The 21,525-nt window shown below is 49.0% G+C and overlaps 1 protein-coding gene across 1 annotated transcript in view; it reads right to left on the reverse strand.

The window, feature by feature from the left end:
• HERC1 (HECT and RLD domain containing E3 ubiquitin protein ligase family member 1) overlaps nucleotides 1–21,525 on the reverse strand; it is a 161,138-nt gene that overhangs the window by 90,146 nt on the left and 49,467 nt on the right. Inside the window, exons 6-17 of the mRNA XM_055129139.1 lie at nucleotides 18,900–18,996; nucleotides 18,199–18,342; nucleotides 16,962–17,089; nucleotides 14,332–14,476; nucleotides 14,038–14,209; nucleotides 13,383–13,517; nucleotides 12,187–12,352; nucleotides 10,158–10,283; nucleotides 8,845–9,066; nucleotides 2,124–2,276; nucleotides 1,915–2,047; nucleotides 404–595 (exon numbers count right to left, since the gene is read on the reverse strand). Of these exons, the coding sequence (XP_054985114.1) occupies nucleotides 404–595; nucleotides 1,915–2,047; nucleotides 2,124–2,276; nucleotides 8,845–9,066; nucleotides 10,158–10,283; nucleotides 12,187–12,352; nucleotides 13,383–13,517; nucleotides 14,038–14,209; nucleotides 14,332–14,476; nucleotides 16,962–17,089; nucleotides 18,199–18,342; nucleotides 18,900–18,996 (1,813 nt within the window). The remainder of the gene's footprint in view (nucleotides 1–403; nucleotides 596–1,914; nucleotides 2,048–2,123; nucleotides 2,277–8,844; nucleotides 9,067–10,157; nucleotides 10,284–12,186; nucleotides 12,353–13,382; nucleotides 13,518–14,037; nucleotides 14,210–14,331; nucleotides 14,477–16,961; nucleotides 17,090–18,198; nucleotides 18,343–18,899; nucleotides 18,997–21,525) is intronic.

Raw genomic sequence — 21,525 nt, forward strand, 5'->3', positions numbered from 1 at the left:
CCAGTGAAATTCAGAAATGGAAAGTCCTTGACAGTTTTGGGACACACTTCAGTGGAAAAGCACACTGACCTTTTCCAGACATGTTCTGAGCTACATTTAACTGAATAGAGTCATCAGCATTTTCTAGATTCAAAGTTAAATATAAATTGTCATGCCTAAAATCTGAGTACTATTGCCTATAAAATGCATAAATAGAAAAACTTTTTTTTACTGATAATTTAACTACTTAATGATCCCCTTCATGGCATTGGATGAGTGAGCTTTTTAAAGCTGTCCTATCTTCCTGGCCCAGTTCGGACTGTAACCTCCTGGGCAGTACCAACCTTGTCTTTCTCATCCCACGCGACACGACTGACTCACTTCCCTGCGGAGCACTGCCTGCTCCTCCCTGCCCCGCGCTTACCGTGAAGAGGCCACTGTAACTCTTGATCTTCCAGGAGGGCCGCGGCGGGGAGGAGTCTATTAAGGCAATCAAGAGGCGGCAACAAGTCGAGGAGGTAACTCAACAGAGGCCGGGCCACGGCCACGGGGAGCAACAGTAGGGAGTTAACGATCTGACAGAGCATGCTGCCTGCGGCCGAGACGAAAATCACATCTACGAGGGCAAGAAAGCCAACATGGATGCACCGTTTCAACAGCTGAGAAACCCAGAAGTGTGGCTTCAGCCGAGAACTACCTGACCGAGTCCGTGGCGAACACCTAACTGGGGAGTACTGCAGTATTTACTTATTTAAAGTATTTAACTCACTTTCAAAAAGTGCCACCAACACACTTTGAAAGAAAACAAACATCCTTGTACCAAGATACTCGAGATGACATAACAGTCTCTCTTAAAATGCACTAGAAATTCCTCGCTCACAATCTGTCCATGGTTCTAGGCTTGCTCAAGAAGTATTTAGTGAGTAGCTACAACAGAACAGGTACGTACGTTCATGTCAAAGGGACTGAGGAGTGAACAAAAGAGCTACAAATTCCTGTTCTTGTGGTGCCTGCATCCTAGTGAAGGAAGCTAAGTGTTTAAAAAAAAAAAAAAGTTTAGTTTAAGCAAAAATAAGATCACCTCAAAGTATCTGTCTTTTCATTAACCATATTGGCTTTAAATCAATTTTATTTAAATATTTTATTGTGCTTTGGAGCAGGGCAGCTTCACTCAGAGATGAACTCAGTCTGAAGGCACATGTTAGCTGCCTTTTAAAGAACAGAACGGAGGGAGGTAGCAGGGGCCAGTTTTAGCTTCTCAGTTCCTTGAGCTTCAAAGATGACTTGCTTTCAGGGACACGTACTGAGTTTAGCTTTGTGAAAACCAGAGAAGACGCTCTAGAGAAACAAGAGGAAGGCTGGAGCAAGGGGGTGGGGGGCACTCCCTCAGCAAGGAACACCGTGCACGTGGCGGGCACAGGCAGCAGGCACAGCTGGTCGCCGGGGGGAAGGAGGGGCGAGGGCAGAACTCAGAGGACCCTCAAGGTGTCCGAGGGGGAGATACTTGAAGGGAATGATTCTAGGAAACAAGCCGTGGAACTAGGAGTCGATACGGGTGTGACTACACAGAAGTGTGGGGGGCGGGATGGGGGGCCAGGGGGGGCCGCATTTCAGGGAGGGATGAACATCGGAAAATGCTGAAGAAGAAGGTAAAGCAATTACATGAAAATCTCACTCTATACTAAATGTAAAGTTGATCCCTTCTGAGTGCTTATTACCCAGTGCCTTTAAGCTCGTCTTGTTTCGTGCCAGACACTCTGGAGATGGGTCTGGCCTCACTCTCAGCATCAGCACAAACCCGCCCAGAGGGTCGCCCAACAGGGAGAGGCCTGAGGGCCAGTCGGGGCTCCCAGGGCGCCCCGAGGCCTCTGGCGAGCTAAGCAAGGGCGCCTGCGAACAGCACTGGCTGAATCTGGAACCCGGCACCAAACACACCTCTGAGCTTTTCCCCGACGCTGCCGTTCCAAGGGCTCTCCTGGAGCAGGTTCGCGGAGCGCGAGTAGATGTCCGTGGCGTGAGGCAACAGGAGCTGCAGGTGCTTGTGGAGCAGCGCCACGCTGCTCGAGTTCTGGGGAACAGAGTTCCGGTTACTGCTGCGCAGGAGCCGCAGGACCGAGCCCCGGGGCCCGCGAGAGGGCGCCTACCTCGCTCACGCTGCTGACGTGGCAGAAGGCCAGGAGCTGCTTCTGCAGCGAGCACAGGAGCTCGTGCAGGTGCGCGGGCTGGCTGCTCTCCGACGGCGACGCGCCCAGCAGGGACTTGTCGCTGTTCTTCTCCAGCTCCCCGAACGCCTGGTCCTGTAGTGAGAGAGGGACGGAGACCCCGCCTGAAGCACGGGGAGGGAAGCGACGTCCCGCCACGAGGGGCCCCGGGGAGTCCCCGTGCTCCCATCCCCGTCTCGTCTCTGGGTCTCCACCGGGGGGGGGGTGGTGCAGCACGACATTCATCAGGTGATTCCGACTTGGTTTCCCGAGAGCAAAGAGCAGGCTCCATCCCCGCGCTGCCAAGAGAGTGTCCTTCCCTCTGGCGTGGCCTGGCCTCACTCCACACGGCCAAGCACCCACACATCTCGGCGCGAGCACCAGACCACGAGCTCAAGCATCCCTGGGTGTGGGTCCTGCACTCCGCAGCACTGCTGAGACCGCCACCCACCCCCCAGGCAAAAGAACGACATGTTTAATCCAGGAATCATTCTTGGGGTATCCACCACGACATCCGCATTAAAATTACTAAAACACGGTGATGAACAATTAGCTAAACAAGTAAAGAAATCACTGGGCTTTTGAAGTATTTCTTCCCTGACTTGTTCTGTGACACTGTCATTTAAATGCTTTATTTTCTATTTCTAAGTCCTCTAACATATTTATATTCTATTTTTATAAACTTTTAAAATTTAGACATTGTGTCTAGTGCACATAAAACTGCATTTTCTAGGGGCTGGAGTGATAGCACAGAGGGGAGGGCGTTTGCCTTGCATGCGGCCAACCCGGGTTCGATTCCCAGCATCCCCGAGCACTGCCAGGAGTAATTCCTGAGTGCAGAGCCAGGAGTAACCCCTGTGCATCACCGGGTGTGACCCAAAAAAGCAAAAAAAAACAAAAAAAAACAAAAAAACAACCAACCAAACAACACCCTGCGTTTTCTAAACTAGCCCTCTTTTCTAAGTCATTTTTGTCTGTTTTCATGATTAATTAAAAATTTAAATTTTAAACTTACATGCCATACGTGCTCAGTGTCATATGTTATAAATTATATACCCAGTCTCCTAATTCCAGATGTTTCAGCTCAGTTTATGATTTTTACTTCTTATAAAGATGACGCACTGAGCATCTGTATGCGGAGAGGATCCCTGCGTCTACAACACGCGGGAAGCCTCCCCACACCCTCCTTGCCTGCCTCCCTGGGGCCACGCCCAGTGGCGCTGACGCGGCTCCAGCCCCTCAGCTGTCCGCTGACGCCCAGAGCGTCTCCAGAACCCTGCCGGGAAGAGCACTGTTAGAAAGGCTCCCGAGAAGCACCGCCAGAAACGAGCATCACTACGCTCAGAATCTTCTGCTGACCCTGAATTCCCACGAGGGGGTCTCAGGAGGTGGGAGTCTTTGGGTGCGTAGCTTCCAGTGGGCCCGCTGCCCTAGACAGGGGCGTGAGAGAAACGCCCGAGGAGACACACTCAGGACAGAGACGCACTCAAAGTCAGTTCCCAGCAGACCTGAAATCTGCCTGCAGCTGATCTTCCTCACGCCACCCACTGTGAAAATAAATTTATTTATGAACTGTCCAGTCTGCATTCGGCTCTTAAGCCCCAAAAAGATTAAATTATATACCATTGTTTTAAAAATCTCGGAACACAGCAAACTGGGCTTATATCAATAAACAACAACCTCTGATTCTGCACCAGAAGCTGTGTTGTATTTCCATTTCTATATAATATACACATCTACCTAGCCCTAATGATGTAAGGTCTACTTTATGCAGTAAATACTCCTTACAACTTTTCAATAAAAACTAAGTGGACAGGGACTGGAGAGATAGTACAGCAGGAAGGGCCTTGCCTTGCTTGCAGCTGACCCAATTTCCACGCCCAGCACGTGGTCCCCAGAGCCCTGCCAGGAGTGAAACTGTGTGCAGCGCCAGGACAACCCCTGAGCACTGCTGGATGTGGGCAAACAAGCAAAGGGCATACAGTCACACTGCTTCAAATCTATTTGCAATGAAAATACAATATAATAAAAGATACAACTGCTGCTCTAAGTCTAAAACTAACAAAAATTAACAACAAAATGCTGACACTTGTCACTGTCGTCCTGTTGCTCATCCATTTGTTCGAGCGGGCACCAGTAACGTCTCCATTGTGAGACTTGTTGTTACTGTTTTTGGCATATAGAATACGCCACGGGGAGCTTGCCAGGCTCCGCTGTGCAGGCGGGATGCTCTCGGTAGCTTGCTGGGCTCTCCGAGAGGGGTGGAGGAATCGAACATGGTTCAGCCGCTTGAAAGGCGAACGCCCCACCTCTGTGCTATCGCTCCAGCCCGCTGACACTTGTACAGAAAAAAAAAAAGTACATACAAGATTTGATCCCAAACAGGCATGGATGACAACCAGAAGTCACACATAAACAATTCAAAGTTAAGCGGCACAATATACTTCGAAAATAACTGAGGGTGTGCAAGGACAATTGTAAGATTAGAGGGGATTATCTGAACGGGTCTCTAACCGATGCCTTCCATGGAACAGATTAAATTTTTTTTGGGGGGGTCACACCCAGCGATGCTCAGGGGTTCCTCCTGGCTCTGCACTCAGGAATCACTCCTGACAGTGCTTGGGGGACCCTATGGGATGCTGGGATTAAACCCGGGTGGCCACGTGCAAGGCAAAAGCCCTCCCCGCTGTGCTGTCGCTCCGGCCCCTGGAACAGAGTAAAGATGAGAGCTGGGCAGCTATTTCAGCCCCGTGCGCTGAGGCTCTCGGTATCCTGGCCTTTGTTTCTCCTGACGTGGGGGTGCGGGGAGGGGGCAACATCACTGGCTGCCGTCCCAGGGACGTATCTTTACTCCGTTGGCTGGCAGTCGCCAGAGAACCATCTCGACGCCTCCGGCCCAGTGTCATGAGGCCCTGCCTGTTTTCCTCACGTGATCCATGGATTCACGTCTACTAGCAAGACTTTAATCCATTCTGAATTGACTTTTGTGCATAAAGTGAGATAGTCTAAGGTCTTTTTTTCCCCATCACTGGGTCATTTTTCTCCACTTTTGTCAGCGAGGCTTTCCATGTTCCGCTTCATTCCGTTTTGTCAAAGATTAACCTAACATGTAACTGAGGCTGTGTCTCTGGGCTCTAATCCTACCCCCTGCCTGAGAGTCTGTTTTTATTCCAGTACCACAGTTTTGATAACTACAGCTTTCTAGTCCAGTTTAAAGTTGGGGAAATTTCTCTTCTTTTTTCCCAGATTTGCTTTGGCTCTTTGGGGGTTTTATTACTCTAAAAATTTCAACACCATTTTCCCTGTGCCTCTAAAAAAAAAAAGTTGTATTTTTATAGGAACTGAATTGAATCTATTACTTTGGGAAAGACTCATTTTAACAGTGCTACCTTCTGATCCATGAACAGGGGGTGGATTTTCATTTCCTATGTCTTATTTCTTTTAGTCTGAACTTGTAGTTTTCTTTGTATAAATTTTTCACCTCTTCTGCTAAGCTGATTTCTAGGTAATTGATATTTTGAGGCATAATTGTGAATGGGATTTTTAAAAATTTCTCTCTCTTCTACTTCACTGTTTGCATACAGAAATACTGTGGATTTCTGTGTAATGATTCTGTAGTGTGAAACTTTACTGTATGAGCTTACTGTCAATAGGAGTTTTTTAACCAACAAAATATAAAGTCCATAAAAAAAAAAAAGGGGGGGTGGAAAGAGATGGAAAAAAAACTTCCTTAGAGAAAATATAGAGATGGGTAATAAGTAGCACTGGGACTGGAGTGATAGCACAGTGAGCAGGGCGTTTGCCTTGCATGCGGCCGACTGGGGTTCGATTCCTCCGCCCCTCTCGGAGAGCCCGGCAAGCTACCGAGAGTATCGAGCCCTAGCGGCAGAGCCTGGCAAGCTACCCGTGCGTACTGGATATGCCAAAAACAGTAACAATAAGTCTCTCAATGAGAGATGTTACTGGTGCCCGCTCGAACAAATCGATGAGCAACGGGATGACAGTGGTTAATAGGTACATGAAAAAAAAAAAAAGTTCTCCATTACTTATCATCAGAGAAAGGCAACTCAATAAAATTATACATAATCTCACGTCAGTGAGAGTGGCACATGTCTAACAGGGAAAATAAAACCAAAGGTGGTTTGGCTGTGGGGAAAAAGGAACACCAACCACTGTGAGTTTAGTGTTGACGGGTTCAGCTTCTTTGGAAAACAATATAGACACTTGTCAAACTACTAAGAATTAAACTAAGAATATGATCCAAGGGGGTATGATGCCACCAGCAGGTCAACCAGAACCTGGGGGGCGAGAGCATCAGCAGCCTGATGGTGCCTTAGGCTTCCAGGTACCCCCAAACTGCTGCTGTGCCTTTGGCCAGACCCCAACAACTTGGGACCAAGTTTACCAAGAAATTAAACAGCCAAAAGTGAGGTATGTGGGAGCCACGCCCACAAACCACCTCCGGCTCAGCTATACAAGCTCTTACTGGCCTTATTTCAGAGACCCATAAAGAGACCAAAAGTCTCCGTTAGGGGCTGGCGCACCCTGCAGGGCATAAGCCAACAGTTTCTTTCTCTGGAGAAGGTGGAAACAAGGCCGTGACCCACCGAACCGAGCAGCTCGCTGCAGAGACGCCTCCAGACTTCAAGCCAGGCCAACCTGGAGCGACAGCACAGCGGGGAGGGCATTTTCCTTGCACCGGCTGACCTGATTCGATTCCCAGCATCCCCGAGCACCGCCAGGAGTGATTCCTGAGTGCAGAGCCAGGAGTAACCCCTGAGCATCGCTGGGTGGAAGGAAGGAAGGAAGGAAGGAAGGAAGGAAGGAAGGAAGGAAGGAAGGAAGGAAGGAAGGAAGGAAGGAAGGAAGGAAGGAAGGAAGGCAGGAAGGAAGGAAGGAAGGACATTTATGCTCACATATGCACTGCTTCTCTATTCACGATAGCCAAGACCCGAAAATAACCTGAGTGTCCCAACACAAATGACTGGATAAAGAAATTGTGGCACATATCCACAGTGCTCAGCTACAAAGTAAAATAAAATCTGCCACTACATGGGTGGAATGGGAGTACTGTTACTGTGCTGAGTAAAAGCAGGCAAAAGAAGAGGGGAAGACACACGATGATCTCTCTCATGTGCAGATTATAAAGAAAAATAAAGAAATTATAAAAAAAATGTAATATGGAGGCCGGAGCCACAGTAGGGTAGGGTAGGGCGCCTGCCTTGCACACAGCCAACCAGGTGTGACCCCAAGTACCCCAGACGGTGCCCGAGTACCAACGGGAGCTCAGAGCCAGAGGAGGCCCTGAGCACTGGCCTGTGTGGTGTAAAAATCAAAATACAAATGCTTTTAGAAATTAAAAAGTTATGGTTAAATAAAAAGAAAAACAGAAACGTAAGTCAGTGCTGGTGGGTCTGAGGGAGGAGAGGAACCCACCCACTCCCGGCGGGAACAGCATCACGCTCAGCCTCCCTGGGAGACAGTCCGGAGTCTTCTCAGAAAGCTAACAACTGAGCTTTCCGCTTCCTCGGCTGCTCCACTTCCTGGTACCCATCCCCAAGACTGCGAAACTGAAGACTGAGATGAGGTGATTCACGAGAGACTCACTGAAATAGTCAAGTCTAAAGAAAGGCAGAAAGCGTGAGCAGCAAGTGTGTGCCGCCTGTACAAACACAGGCGGGAATGGACATAAGCTAAACGGTGAAGTCTGAGAGTCTCGATCCCATTCAACATGGTTACTCCGTACAACCAGAGTACGGCAGCAGTACTACCCTGCAGAGGTAAGCAACAGCGACAGGGCTCCAACACTGATGACACCGATGGCTTACTCTAGAATCAGCCAAAGTGAACAGAAATCACAAGCGATGGACGGATTGCAGGAACCCCGGGGTAAGGACCATGGCACTGTCTCCCCAGCAAAGCCACAGGCCAAGTGTACACGTCCCTGCGAACAGCCACAGCCAATCTCACCACTCAACTACTGACCCCTTCCTCACAACTCTTCTCTTGCAAAAAGTTTGGTTTGAGTATCTACTCTCCTACATTCCTATCAGGGGGAACGTGGCACAACTCTAAAATACATGTCTGGAATTCTCTAGGCTTTGTTGTTTTTATTTGTCTGGGGGCCACACCTGCAGGTGCTCAGCTACCACTCCTGGCTCTGCGCTCAGGGGGCCATCTGTAGTGCCGGGGATCGAACCCGGGGAGGCCCTGTGCGAGGTAAGTGCCCTCCCCACTGCATTATGGCTCCGGCCCTGGGGTTCTAATGGAATGTACTTGGCAGTGTCCAGAAGAACTGACACACCTTCTCCTGCGGGGGGGAACGGATAATCAAGTGTTGTTTCATAAGGGTTTGAAAATCAAAATAACTTGACCAAAGTCATCCCACAAGGCCCCCACCAGAACAAAACAAAACAAAACAAAAGAATGTGAAATTCTGGGGCTGGAGCGATAGCTCAGCGGGTAAGGTATTTGCCTTGCACGCGGCTGACCCGGGTTCGATTCCCAGCATCCCATATGGTCCCCCAAGCACTGCCAGGAGTGATTCCTGAGTGCAAAGCCAGGAGTAACCCCTGTGCATCGCCGGGTGTGACCCCCCCCCCAAAAAAAAAAATATATGAAATTCCAAGTCTTCATTTACCGCAGAACCAAAAGGCCAACGTACCGTGTAAAACCCTAAGTTCCTTAAGAGCGTCTTCATCAAGATCTCGGCGAGGTGGGTGTCGGGGTGGCCGCCCTGCTCGCCGTAGGGTGGGTCCGAGAGGCTGCCGTAGCTGGAGCACGCGGAGGCGAGGTCGGCCGCGTCTGACGGGGCGCTGTAGCCCAGCAGCGACGCCACGTGCGTGTGGTCCTGCAGGCTGGTCAGGATGATGTCCAGCTGCATCCTCTGGAGAGAAGCCGCTCGTGAGACAACGCGGAGACGCGCCCAAACGCACCACAGAGGGAGGCAACGGTTCCCAGCGCACCCAGGGGCTGAGCTAGGAAGAGCAAACTAACCCAGTGTCTGATCAACGATGAGCTCTGTGAAGTGTATGGTCACAAGAAGAGCTACCCTATTATTATTTGTGAAAAGGCAACTTACAGTATTTTAATGTTCCCACAATGCGTAAAATACTAGGCTACAATGGCATTTTCTGCCTAACTATTTTAGCACTTTAAGTAAAGTAGGAGGAAATGCCAAGATAAACTATACTGTCCATTCTTCTATAAAATTACCAACAATAGCTAGCTATTCTAATGTTTATATCACTTGATATCTAAACTAATGCAAAATACTCACTGAAAGGCAATCTGAATACAGCTTTTTGCCAGTAAGTAGACTGCCAGCAAGTAACATTTTTTTCCCTAAAGTCCTAACTCTACAATTGATTTTCCTACTTGAGAAACGAATTATCTAAATGTACATGAGATAATAAAGCTAAAGACAGATATTAAAGATGGAACAAGGCACATCCATAACACCAAATACTTTTTTATAGTCGTTTTTAAAATTTACTTATAGTCACTGCATCCCACCACCAAAGTGGACAAGTGCCTCCACCCGTCCCTGGGTGACCTCTAGTCTGCTTCTTCCTTCCTCTCCCTCTCTCCTCTCTAACCAACAGTCATTTCCTTTGGCTTTTTAAGTAAGCAACTGCAAACACACAAACAAAAAAATGTCCCGGGCATGGAATTAGCAGAAGTGTCTGACCTCTGTTTCAACTCAGCACACCACAAATGAACTGAAAGGTCTCTCTCGACAGCCTTGAGTCTGCTAATGCTAACATTAGTGACAATTTTAATCATTCAATCAATTACCATTGTTGTACCTTCGTTAGGAACCCGGGAACTCCCCTGCAGGTTACATTAGTCACCAGGACTGACCAGCTACACCAAGGGACCCCATAAACGTGTGGCCCTGGTCAGCTGCAGCTCCTCCTTGTGTGCCTCCGGTGTGTCTGAGGGAACGAGCTCGGGCCGCACCGTGCAGACACTCACCTGTCCCTTAGACAAGCTCTCCCACCGGTCGGGCCCCTGCGGCAGGAGAGAATGCAGCAACTCCATCCGCTCTCGCAAGGGGGGCAGCAGCATGGTCGCGCCCACCGACAGAGTCTCGATCACCACCTGACAGAACAGACAGGAGAGGAGTCACCGCTGGCCTCGCTGTCGTCTCTCCGGCGGGCGCTCGCGAGAGACACCTTCACTGGCAGGGCTGTGAAGGTAGTCATTAAAACAGCATGGTACTGGAACAAAAGCAGAGCCGCAGACCAATGGAACAGGGTGGGATATCCTGACACACACCCCCAAATATACGGTCATCTAATCTTTGACAAGGGAGCAAGAGATGTGAAGTGGGATTAAAGGAAAACGAAACTGAGAGGAACGGGGGCAGGAGCGATAGTACAGAGGGGAGGGCACCTGCCTGGCACGCAGCTGGCCCGGGGCTCCTCTCCAGCACCCCAGGGTCCCCTGGGCCCACCAGGAGGGATTCCTGAGCCAGGATAGCCCTGAGCACAGCCAGATGTGGCCCCTCAAACAACAAGAGAAAGAGGAACAGAAGAGCCCTACCAAGAAACAGCCCCCTCCCCACCCCGCGCTGAGGTGCCACGGCTGTGACGGGACCTCGGGGACAAGCAGGGGAAGCTGAAGATGAGATTCTCCAATATTTCTCTTCTTGACTTTCCAATCTGCCCACCAGGCCAGGCCCAGTCACCCCGGGGCCTTGCATCTTCCCCTCTTTCCCTTGGGAAAGCAGCAACTCAGAGCTAGCAGGCAATGGAGCCGGACCCCACTCAGTGTCAGGGGCCGGGGGCAGCCACCAGTGCACGCCGTGAGAAGCCGGAGACAGACAGGCCGGGGCAGAGCTCCAGGACCATGACCGGCCTGGTCCACTCCGAGCCCACGGGCCGTCTGAGGGGACGCCTCCGGAAGCTGGCAGGCAAGGGGCAGCCACGGTCTCTGTGGGTCAGCGGCCCGCATCTCCACATTCTGAACGTCCAGCGTCCGTCCCCGGGTAGCAATGACGACAGCCAAGGCCAGGCTGACCTTTCCACTAGAGGAGGTTCTGAGGTAGGACAGGGGAGGCGCTGGGCCCGCCTGTTCCTCCCTCCCTGGTCCCATATATATGTGTGTGTGTGTGTGTGTGTACACACACACATATATGATAGAGCTTATATGTATATATAAACTATAATTTTTAAAAATAGTAAGTACTCCAAGTCCCTTTCCTGGCTAATGTTCACGCCACCTTCCTCCCAGGGACTCTCTTCTTCTCACTGAAACACATCACATCAGTTTTGCTCTTCAGAAGAATTACAGAGAGTTCACAGAACTCACCATGTGAGAGCATCAGGATTTAATGCACTCACAGTTGTGCAAACATCACCACTACCTACTTTTAGGACATTTTCATCATCTTGAAATGGAACTGGACTCACTCAGAGTCACTCCCCATTTCCCTTCCGAACAACAAACGGGTGAGTGCACTGTCCACGGCCTGGCCAGCTCCTCGCGTCTCACGTCTATGACGTCACGTGACGTGGTCTCCTGAGCCCCGCCTCACTTGCACTCTAACAAGGCCCAGCCATACTGCAGCCTTCCTCGGCACCTGCCCGCTGACGGCTCAGTTACATCCCCGTATGCGGACAGCGCTTGTTCCATCCCTCAGGCCAGCAACAGGGAGGCATTTTCCTCCACTCCGCCATCCAGAACGGAGCTGCTAGGAGCAAAAACCTAAATGAAACTGGGTCCTTACACTCAAGAGTTCACCTAGTGGAAGAGAGAGACACACCTATGGACAGACCCGTGGGTGCAGCTGCAAGGAAACTCCACCTGGCAGAAGGCCCGGAAACGGGAGATTCCATGGGCACCCACGACATCACCTCTGTCCCAAAGGACGTTTCATTTACTTCCACCAGAAAGGAGGAAAGTTCTCCATGGAAGCTTCATGCTGTGTAATTCAACTGATGAGCCACAACCACAGGACAAGAAACGGTCTGAGTGACAGGGCGCTGTATGCTGGTCTCACCTCCTGGATCTCATCCGGGACAGTCGAGTCCATCAGTCTGAACAGCAGATTCCGAAGTGGCCCAGCCTGTCTCCCAAGGATGCTGGTTGCAACACCTCCAGCCAGTGCCAGTGCAAGATGATTTGAGAGCAGCTTCAGACACAGTTTGAGGAAATTGTGGTGCTCCCTAAAACCCAACAGAGCCATCTGTGATGGGGTATATACACTGTGGTGCTCCCTAAAACCCAAAGAGCATCTGTGATGGGGTATATACACTATGGTGCTCCCTAAAACCCAACAGGGCATCTGTGATGGGGTATATACACCGTGGTGCTCCCTAAAACCCAACAGGGCATCTGTGATGGGGTATATACACCGTGGTGCTCCCTAAAACCCAACAGAGCCATCTGTGATGGGGTATATACACCGTGGTGCTCCCTAAAACCCAAAGAGCATCTGTGATGGGGTATATACACTGTGGTGCTCCCTAAAACCCAACAGGGCATCTGTGATGGGGTATATACACCGCGGTGCTCCCTAAAACCCAACAGGGCATCTGTGATGGGGTATATACACTGTGGTGCTCCCTAAAACCCAACAGGGCATCTGTGATGGGGTACATACACCATGGTGCTCCCTAAAACCCAACAGAGCATCTGTGATGAGGTATATACACCGTGGTGCTCCCAAGACCCAACAGAGCCTTCTGTATCGGGGGATTATAAACTGATGCCCCCCTCAAGCCCAACAGAGGCCTCTGTACTGGGGGAACACAGAAGCATGTGCTATCCAGTTAGAGAAACATTTTTCTTTCTATAAAAATTCTGAACAAACTAATTGTTAAAATGTGATTTATAAAATTTTGGAAAACTTCTAAACTTTATTATCAATAAATACCCAAGTTTAATTCTTTTTTAGATTTTATATATATGTGTGTATACACACACACACACACATATTTTGTTCTCTTTTTGGGCCACACCTGGTAATGCTCAGGGGTCATGACTGACTGCACTCGGGAATCCCTCCTGGCAGGGCCTGGAGGACTCTGGGGTGTCGGAGATCGAAGACAAGCACCCTACCTGCTGTACTACGGCCCTGGCCCCTTTTACAGATTACAAAGACATTTTCTGTAACTGGCAGGTAATAGAGGGAAACGGAACTAAACACAGTGAATCAAAAGTCAAAGCACTCAACAGACGCGGAGACAAGCCTACCTTGAGGACGGGAAGGGGAGCGGGGGCACGTCGCTGTTTATCCTGTCGCAGTACCTCTCGAGGAAGGAGCGGAGGTGGGAGAAGGTGCTCTCCTCAAGGTCCACGCAGTAGGGGCGGTGCCACGCCACCACTTGTCTGGGAGAACACACCCGAGAGTCAGGAAACCTCCACCATAATCAAGCACAGAAGCTTAAGATTCACTTCAGTGAGACACACAGCAACACACACTCTTGATTCCAGCCAACCAGGAAGACAGGCACGTGCCGCCCGAGCTCTCGAGAAGAAAGCCTCTCGGAGGCCGGAGAGAGCGGCCGCGCGGAGCTGCTCGGGGCCACGCCCGGTGGCTCGGTGTCACTTACGCCAGAAGTGACGACACGGACAACACCGCAATGTCCAGAGGGCACTCCTCTGTCCGCCCGTGCCCAGGGCTGCCCTGCTGTCACTGACGGTGGCGGGAGAGGCACATCGGCTGTGCTCCGGGCACCATGCTCTGACCCACTTCCCGCTCAAACCTCAAGAGTTTTGTTTGCTTTTGTTGGGGGCCATGACTCGTGGTAAGGGGTCACTCCGGGAGAAGCCTCAGGGGCTGTGTGGTGTGCAGGTCGGACCCGGCCCCCCGTGTCCAGAGCACATCTCTAAGACCAGGCCTTCTCACCTGTCCCGAGGGAGAGCCGTCCACGCCAGGCTGTGGGAGGTGCCCGCCGAGATCTGCTGAATAGCTATGCCATCCAGACCGCTGACCTTTTTGGGCTTCGTAATGGGGCCCGTGGAGTTCCCTTGGCCACACTGCCCCATGGAGTTGTTGCCCCATGCGTACACTTCGTTATCTGAAGCCAAAACACCGAAAGCAAAAGCTCATTACAATGATGCCCCACTGCCATTTTTTTTTTTAATAATTGTATTTGCGTATGCACTGTAATATCTCCGGAAGGTAACAAGGCCACCTTACCGTGTGACAGCGCCAGACAGTGACTGTCTCCAATGGAGATGTCCACGACCCTGGTGGCGGCCAGCTCCTCCACGAGCTTGGGCCGCAGGGCGGTGGCTTCGGAGGAGCCGCAGCCGAGACAAGCCCCGCAGCCCCAGGCGTGGACCTGGAACCAAACATACGCGCTCAACGTCACGGCCTCGGGCACCGGTGTCCACTGTGCAAGGGGGACGTGTCTCTCGGGGACGAGTGTCCGTGGTGTGAGGGTGACTTGATATCAAGTGACTTCTCTGTTGTTGAAAACTTTACTTTTTTTTCACCATTTGGAAGATTTCTGCTGTTCCCACTGAAGACGCCTGTGTTCTCTCCCACACGGATCTCTATCCTCACGTCTTCCTAAATTTCTTTCAATAAAAGGAACTGCCCTCGCTAAAAATATTTAAAAAGTGAAAGATTTTCATGCAGACTAATCATGCTATTTTACTTAGTTTTTTTTTTCTTTTCTTTTCTTTTTTGGTGGGGGCACATCCAGCATTTCTCAGGGTTTACTCCTGGTTCTGTGCTCGGAGGGTCTGATGTTTTGTTGGGGATGGAACCATGGCTGGTCACTGGCGAGGCAATGCCTCATGCCGGTACTCCAATCTTAGGGCTCTGAAAACCCTGAGACTGTCTTGAAACTTCACCTCTACTTGTTCCTGCTGTAAAGGTCTCAACAACTATCTCTTGGCTTAACAGACTAAGCTGTAATCATACAAAATGAGTTACCTAAATTGTAAAAATACTCAAAATGTATTAAAAACTGCTGGCCTGCTGTTTTACTCATTTTAATCATTACCCAGGAAGAACGAGAAGAGGTAGCCAGGGTAGCCCTCTGGGGCCAGGGGTGTGGGCCAGGGCCTCGTACACATGAGCACCACAACCTGTGCTGCTGCGAAAAATGAAACACTCTCTCCAGATATCTTTTGTTGACTAACAGTCAAAACACTGAGAGTGAAGGTCCCTGAGGGGAAAGGGAGTGCAGAGAAGACGCTAATACCGTAAACATGGCATCCCAAATGGCAGCGATCGGCAAACTGGCTAACAAGTATCTCTCTCTTTCAGCGAGTTTTCATGATACCATACAGAGTCTAATCCTCACACTAGCCTGGGTCATTTCAGAAAAGACTTCATCTAAATAATCCTTTTAAGAAAAAACAAGTAATGAATACTGGTATCAGTTACTGGGGAACTTAAGTATAAAATGCAACAAATTCCAGAGGCTCGTTTTGGGGGGACTACAAAGAAGTAAAAGACAAATAGGTGAAAGATTACGTAGTAAAGGTTATCCCTGAAAATCTCCTAATTGATTCATCAAGTACAAATAGTACTTATCATTTGACAGCAGGAATTTGCTCCTGTGTCTGCTTCTGCAGATCAAGAAATATTTGACTCGTGCTGAGGTACCATTTTGTATAGAAAAATATTAAAATGCATTTTCCAGCTCATACTTAATATAAGAAGTTAAAACAGGAACAGACTGAGTGAAAAGCAGGCAGAGACCTTCATTCACTCTCGGCTCCCTGGGGAGCAGAAGCGCCCTGAGCCTCAGAAAGGATTTCTCTAAATGTCTTCTGAGAACTTTTACTTGATATCTCCTTATTTTGTAAATTCATAAGACGATAATTCTACATCACAAACACTAGTTCCTTTGGATTCAATGCAGTGAGCTTAGTAGTCCTATGAAATCCAACGTAAGAAAAATGTAAAAGAGAATTTTTAAAAAATATTTTTTAGTTCCATTTGGGGGCCAAACCCCACAATGCTCCGGGTGCACTCCTGGGAGTGCTCAGAGTCATGCCAGGGGTGGGACCCAGGGCTGTCTCCATGCACGAATTTTGGCCCTATCCGGGAACAATTTTACAAGAATGCCTGGCACGTGATGCGAGGGAATGAGTGTTAGCCCACTTTTCCACCGTCATCACCGACAGAAACAAGAAGGAAAGGATCCTGTCGATCAACTGCAGGGAATCAAAACATGCCTGTCAACTTCCAAGGTTCCACGCATCCTAAGCTCAACTCAGCCTCCCTTTCCCCACAACGCAGCCCTCTCAGATTATTTCCGATATGAAACGCTTTGCTTTCAATTATCTGCATGCCTTTTTCACTCATACAAATGGCTCCAGAGAGCTCCAGTCTTGCTTTCCCTCTCACCAGCCACGGTTCGAGGGGTGCTAAAAAGTTTTATGAAATCCTCTTAATACAGAGAAAAGGAGGATGAGAAAGCGTGATTATGGGTCACACAGAACAAATCAGAAAACCTTATTTCTTCTTGGGCACTCCAGGAGAGAATCCTTCATTTCAGTAAGTCCTCTTTAAAACTGATTTACGGGGCCCAGGGATGGCTCCCCTCTGCCTTGTGTGGGGCCTCAAGTCTGGTCCCCAAAACCACCCCCATGTGGCAGGCACAGACCCGGGACTCGGGAGCCTGACACGTGGCATCACTCAGCCCGGGGCCCACGAGCAGGTGCTCGGGGCCAGGCAGCAGCAGGGGCCCAACTGGGAATCTTGGAAACGCCGGCGTGCACCCCCGGAGCTGCCCCCGCCCCCGAGGTGGCTGTGGCGTCACCGTGTCCTAAGCAGGGCTCCCGCGTCCCCGCCAGGCCCAGGCATACCTGGCCCGTGGACGTTAGGGCGAGGGAGGACTGGCTGCCCGCGCAGACCTTGCGGACGAACATGCCCTGCAGCGCCTCGACGACCTTCGGCTTGTACACTCTGTTGGTGTCCCCGTGGCCGAGCTTGCCTGCAGACACACAGACACAGACACACAGACACGCGTTTCAAAGGGCCTCGACGCTTCCCCCGCCTCTCCGCTACCACAGTTCCGACACGTGCTGAAAGCTCTACCACAGTTCCGACATGTCTGGAGTGCGTGCATATGATTTTTTTTTATTTTGGAGTCTATAATTCATGAAATAGAAAATTTAGCAAATCACTGTAGAAAAATAAATGGCCAAAATCATACAAATTTGTCCTCCAAAGAATAAAAAAAAATAAGATCGAATGATGAAATTTTTACTCTTGAAATTTTTTGTTTTGGGGCCACACCTGGCCATGCTCAGGGGTCACTGCTGGCTTGGCACTCAGGTTTTATTCCTGGGATGCCAGGGATCAAATTTGGGTTGATCATGTACAAGGCAAACGCCCAACCTGCTGTACTATCGCTCCTGCCCCTAAAATGACTTTAAATTATCTAATGTTAATACCAGTGCTGTTGAGAGGTAAGGGGAAGTAAGCAAGCTCAGGTAATTCACAGAAGGACTAAGTGAGAAATTAAATCCAAATATTCAAAGTGCATTATTTTCAATGCTAAGAAATATATAAATCATCTGGGTGCCCAACAATAAATTTTTTGTATGTTGTGCTGTGAACACTTCAAAGATAATCATAAAATACTGTCAGATAAAAAACATACTAAAAATAGGGTTCTCCCCAGCATTCTTGGGGTCTGAACGCCACCCTGTAAAACGCAGCCTGAGAGCCTAACACTTTGATCATGGCGTATCTATTTGTTTTGGCTTTTAAAAACACACCTACGTAGGAATATATTAACATGTTTGTACCAATGTACATACTTCCACATGCCTATCTACCAGGACCGTAACAGTGATTGCAGGAGCATTCAGAGAGAAAGTTCATTTCTAGTCTTTTGGCCTTGGGGCCACACCCGCAGTGCTGGGGACACCCGTGTGGTGCCCAAGACTAAACTGGGGTGGCGGCTCACGAGGCGACATCTCGCTCTCCAGATCCATCCCAGTTCTTTCCATCTCTGACCGTGCGTACTAGGATTCTCTAGTCGGCAGGTATCATCACAAACAAGCACAGGCCAGAGCCGCCCACGGCCCTGCCTACCATTGTCGCCGCCTCCGAAAGACCACACGGTCCGCCCGTCCTTCGACAGCGCGATGGTGTGGGAGCTGCCGCAGGACACCTCCCCGGCGTTGCTGATGTCCTTCACCAACGTGGGGATGTTCCGGCTGTTGCTGTCACCGTGACCTGACGCCAAAGGACACAACAGGGCTTGTCAGTCTTTCGCAGGCCTCTGCTCCGGACACACACCGAGAGCCGACGTGAAAATGAAGATATCTAGTAAGTGCCGCAAATACGGAAAACAACAATGTCTAGTATTATCTCCAGTCTTCCAGGCCACTCCCAAACGAGGTGGCCAGTCCTTTCCCACAAGCCCCTGGCTCATTCTGGTGTGCCCCCGCAGTGCTCACGTTGGCTCACTCTGGTCTATCCCTCTCACAGTGCTCACGTAACGCCAACTTGTTTCCAAACTCACTAGCTCACGTACTTCGGGGTCATGAGGACACTGTCCTTCCCTGAGGTCACGCTCTGCCTGCTAGAGGCCCTTGGCATATACTGGCTAGATTCAATTACAGCTTAAAGAGCAACACCAGAATCTAGATCATCTCTCCATAAAGTGCTCTTTCTCTGAGCTGAAAATGAACTAAATTAACGTTTGACCTGTGATCGTCCCAGTGCTTCTGAGTAAGCCCTGTCACTTCTGTTTTTCTGTAAGAATAACTTCAATTTCCACGAAGGCTTACCCAGTCTTCCGAAGTCTCCTTCGCCCCAGGTGTATAATTCCCCGTCCTCCGTGACGGCCGCACTGTGTCTGTATCCCGCTGACACACAAACAACTACCTACATTGCACAAAGAGGGAGTTTGTTGCACACAGACTGGAATACACAGTGCCTCACCCGTACACACTCACAGACACTCATATTTAGGATCCACTTAGGAACTGCCCAGCGGAGTTGGTGAGCTTATGCCCAGGATAAGTTGAGCCTGGTCGGAGGATCCATAAGTGTGAGACAGAGCCTCTGCTAGGCAAGACACAGAGGAAAGAAGCACTTTAACTAATTCACGCAGTTTTAAGTCTATCGGCATCTTTTCCACTCACAGCAGGCATTCCACACAGAAGCATCTGAGCACTTTCAAGAATCCTAAACAAGTCTTTACTCAGAGTAGAAGACAGATAAACATTCAGGGAACAAGTGATTTTTAAATATATTAATATAACTTCTCTATAGGCTTTCAAGAAAAACATTACCTAATTGGGATAAGTCTCAAAAAGATACTAATACAAAATAGATTAAGTAGTAAAAGTAACCTCCTAATACTAGACTCCCAATAGTATCCTTTACCTGAAGAAAACTACAACATCTAGATTCAGAGGAACACGTCTGAAGACCACTCACACCTGATCAAAGTAAACAATGACTGAAAAGAATACGCACAGGAAAAAGAGAGCGACCAATAACTCCATGTCTTTTTTTTTTTCTTTTTGGGTCACACCCAGCGATGCACAGGGGTTACTCCTGGCTCTACACTCAGGAACCACCCCTGGCAGTGCTCAGGGGTCCCTATGGGGTGCTGGGAATAGAGCCCGGGTCAGCCGAGTGCAAGGCAAACACCCTACCCGTTGTGCTATCACTCCAGCCCTCCATGTCTTTTTAATACGGAAAACATAAAGCTGACTTTTAAAAAATTCAAAATTTACACATAAAAAAAAACACTGAGCATCAGGCAGTCACACACACAAACGGCCTCTGGTGCGATGTAGCTCATTCACCATCCATGGTCCAGAGACTCATAAATGAATCTCGAGAGAGATCAACAAGTTGCAGAGACTCTTCAGGACCCTGCTCGAGGCTGAGTCATCCGGAGCTCCCTGGAAGGGGACAGGTGAGCCCAGCGCCTGCCCAGACACAAGCAGCTGAAAGGCTCCACACTCCACAATCGCCACCATGCTCCTCTCGTGGGACTCCACTGCTCGGAACGAGCCTCATCCAGAAATTAATTGGCTGAAAAACTCAGGTAGGTGGATCTTGTGACTGAAATCTCCTGGCTTTCACAGAGTTGGGGCTGGGCTACGTCCCCCCATCGCCCTGTACCTCCAGAAGCCCGGCAGTCACGCACACACCCCAGATCCACCACCCAGTTGAAAATTGAACTCCATCTGTATCACCCCAGTAAAAATGCTGGACTTCCTGGAGCGTGTGGCAGCATTTGTAGCAGGGCAACACCTCAAACTCTACAACACTGATAAACCAGAGGTAGCACACCAGATTGAACGAGATATAATGTAGAAAACACCTGATCTAGATTAACAAAATATCAACAGAGAAAGCTTAACCTGTAACATCTTTGTAACAGCTTAATACTTCTGATGGCAATATACAACAATCTTCACTAACTTTCTTCTGAGGAAACAATTTTTGATCATTGTTTTAGCAAATTATAACAAGCAATGTAAAATGAATTACTGAGGGCCTGCTATGGGGGCAGGCTTAAGGGGTGGTGGGAAGGTGTGTAACCACCGTGTGTATGTATAGCATCACTGTATCACTGTCATCCTGCTGTTCAGTATAGTACAAGGGGGAAAACAAAATTTTTTATATGAATAAATAGATAACCCCCTCTTCCCCAAAAATAAACAAAATAGCACCAGGGCTGTTTGTTCTCCAAGCCTGCGTTCTCCCTGAACACACACCTCACTTACTTATCGCTCTGCTTGTCTGTTTCCACTCTGGAGAAACCCAGGTTCTCTCTTAAATACACACTTCTCACTTTCCCTCCCCTCACATCTTTCTAAATAAGTTTCAATTAAAATCATCTTGCTTCACAAAACAAACTAACTAAAAATGAGCATCAAGTCATGGAGATATTTCAGGGGTTACAGCACTTGGCTCGCATGTGGCCAACACTGGTTTGATCTGTAAAACCCAGAGGGTTCCCTGAACACAGAACCAGAAAAATGCCCCGAACACTTCCAGGTATGGCCCCAAAATCAAAAGCAAAAGACAAAGCAAAAAACCTTCGGCATCTAACATACCCTGTATACACCCTGATAATCTGAATCTAATACACCTGAAAAATCTGAAAGTTTTATCTGTTAATTATTTTTAATTGGCAATGTCTCCATTTTAAATAAAACATGAAAAAGAACAGAAATAAAGGAAAGTTCAAACTGGAAATAAAGAAAAAAGGTGACAAGAAGTCAAGGAAAACACAATTTTAAACAATTTTTATCTCAAATTTCTTAGAGTCCATCTTCAAATCTTATGAATAATCTCTTGAGATTATAAAAATTCAATGTTTCAAGGCTCCCCTGCTTCAGGACTGATGACTGTTAAGTTACTAAAGTCATAATAAAGTCTAATTCGTTT

Source organism: Sorex araneus, chromosome 2 (assembly GCF_027595985.1).
Source record: "Sorex araneus isolate mSorAra2 chromosome 2, mSorAra2.pri, whole genome shotgun sequence".
Taxonomy (NCBI): domain Eukaryota; kingdom Metazoa; phylum Chordata; class Mammalia; order Eulipotyphla; family Soricidae; genus Sorex; species Sorex araneus.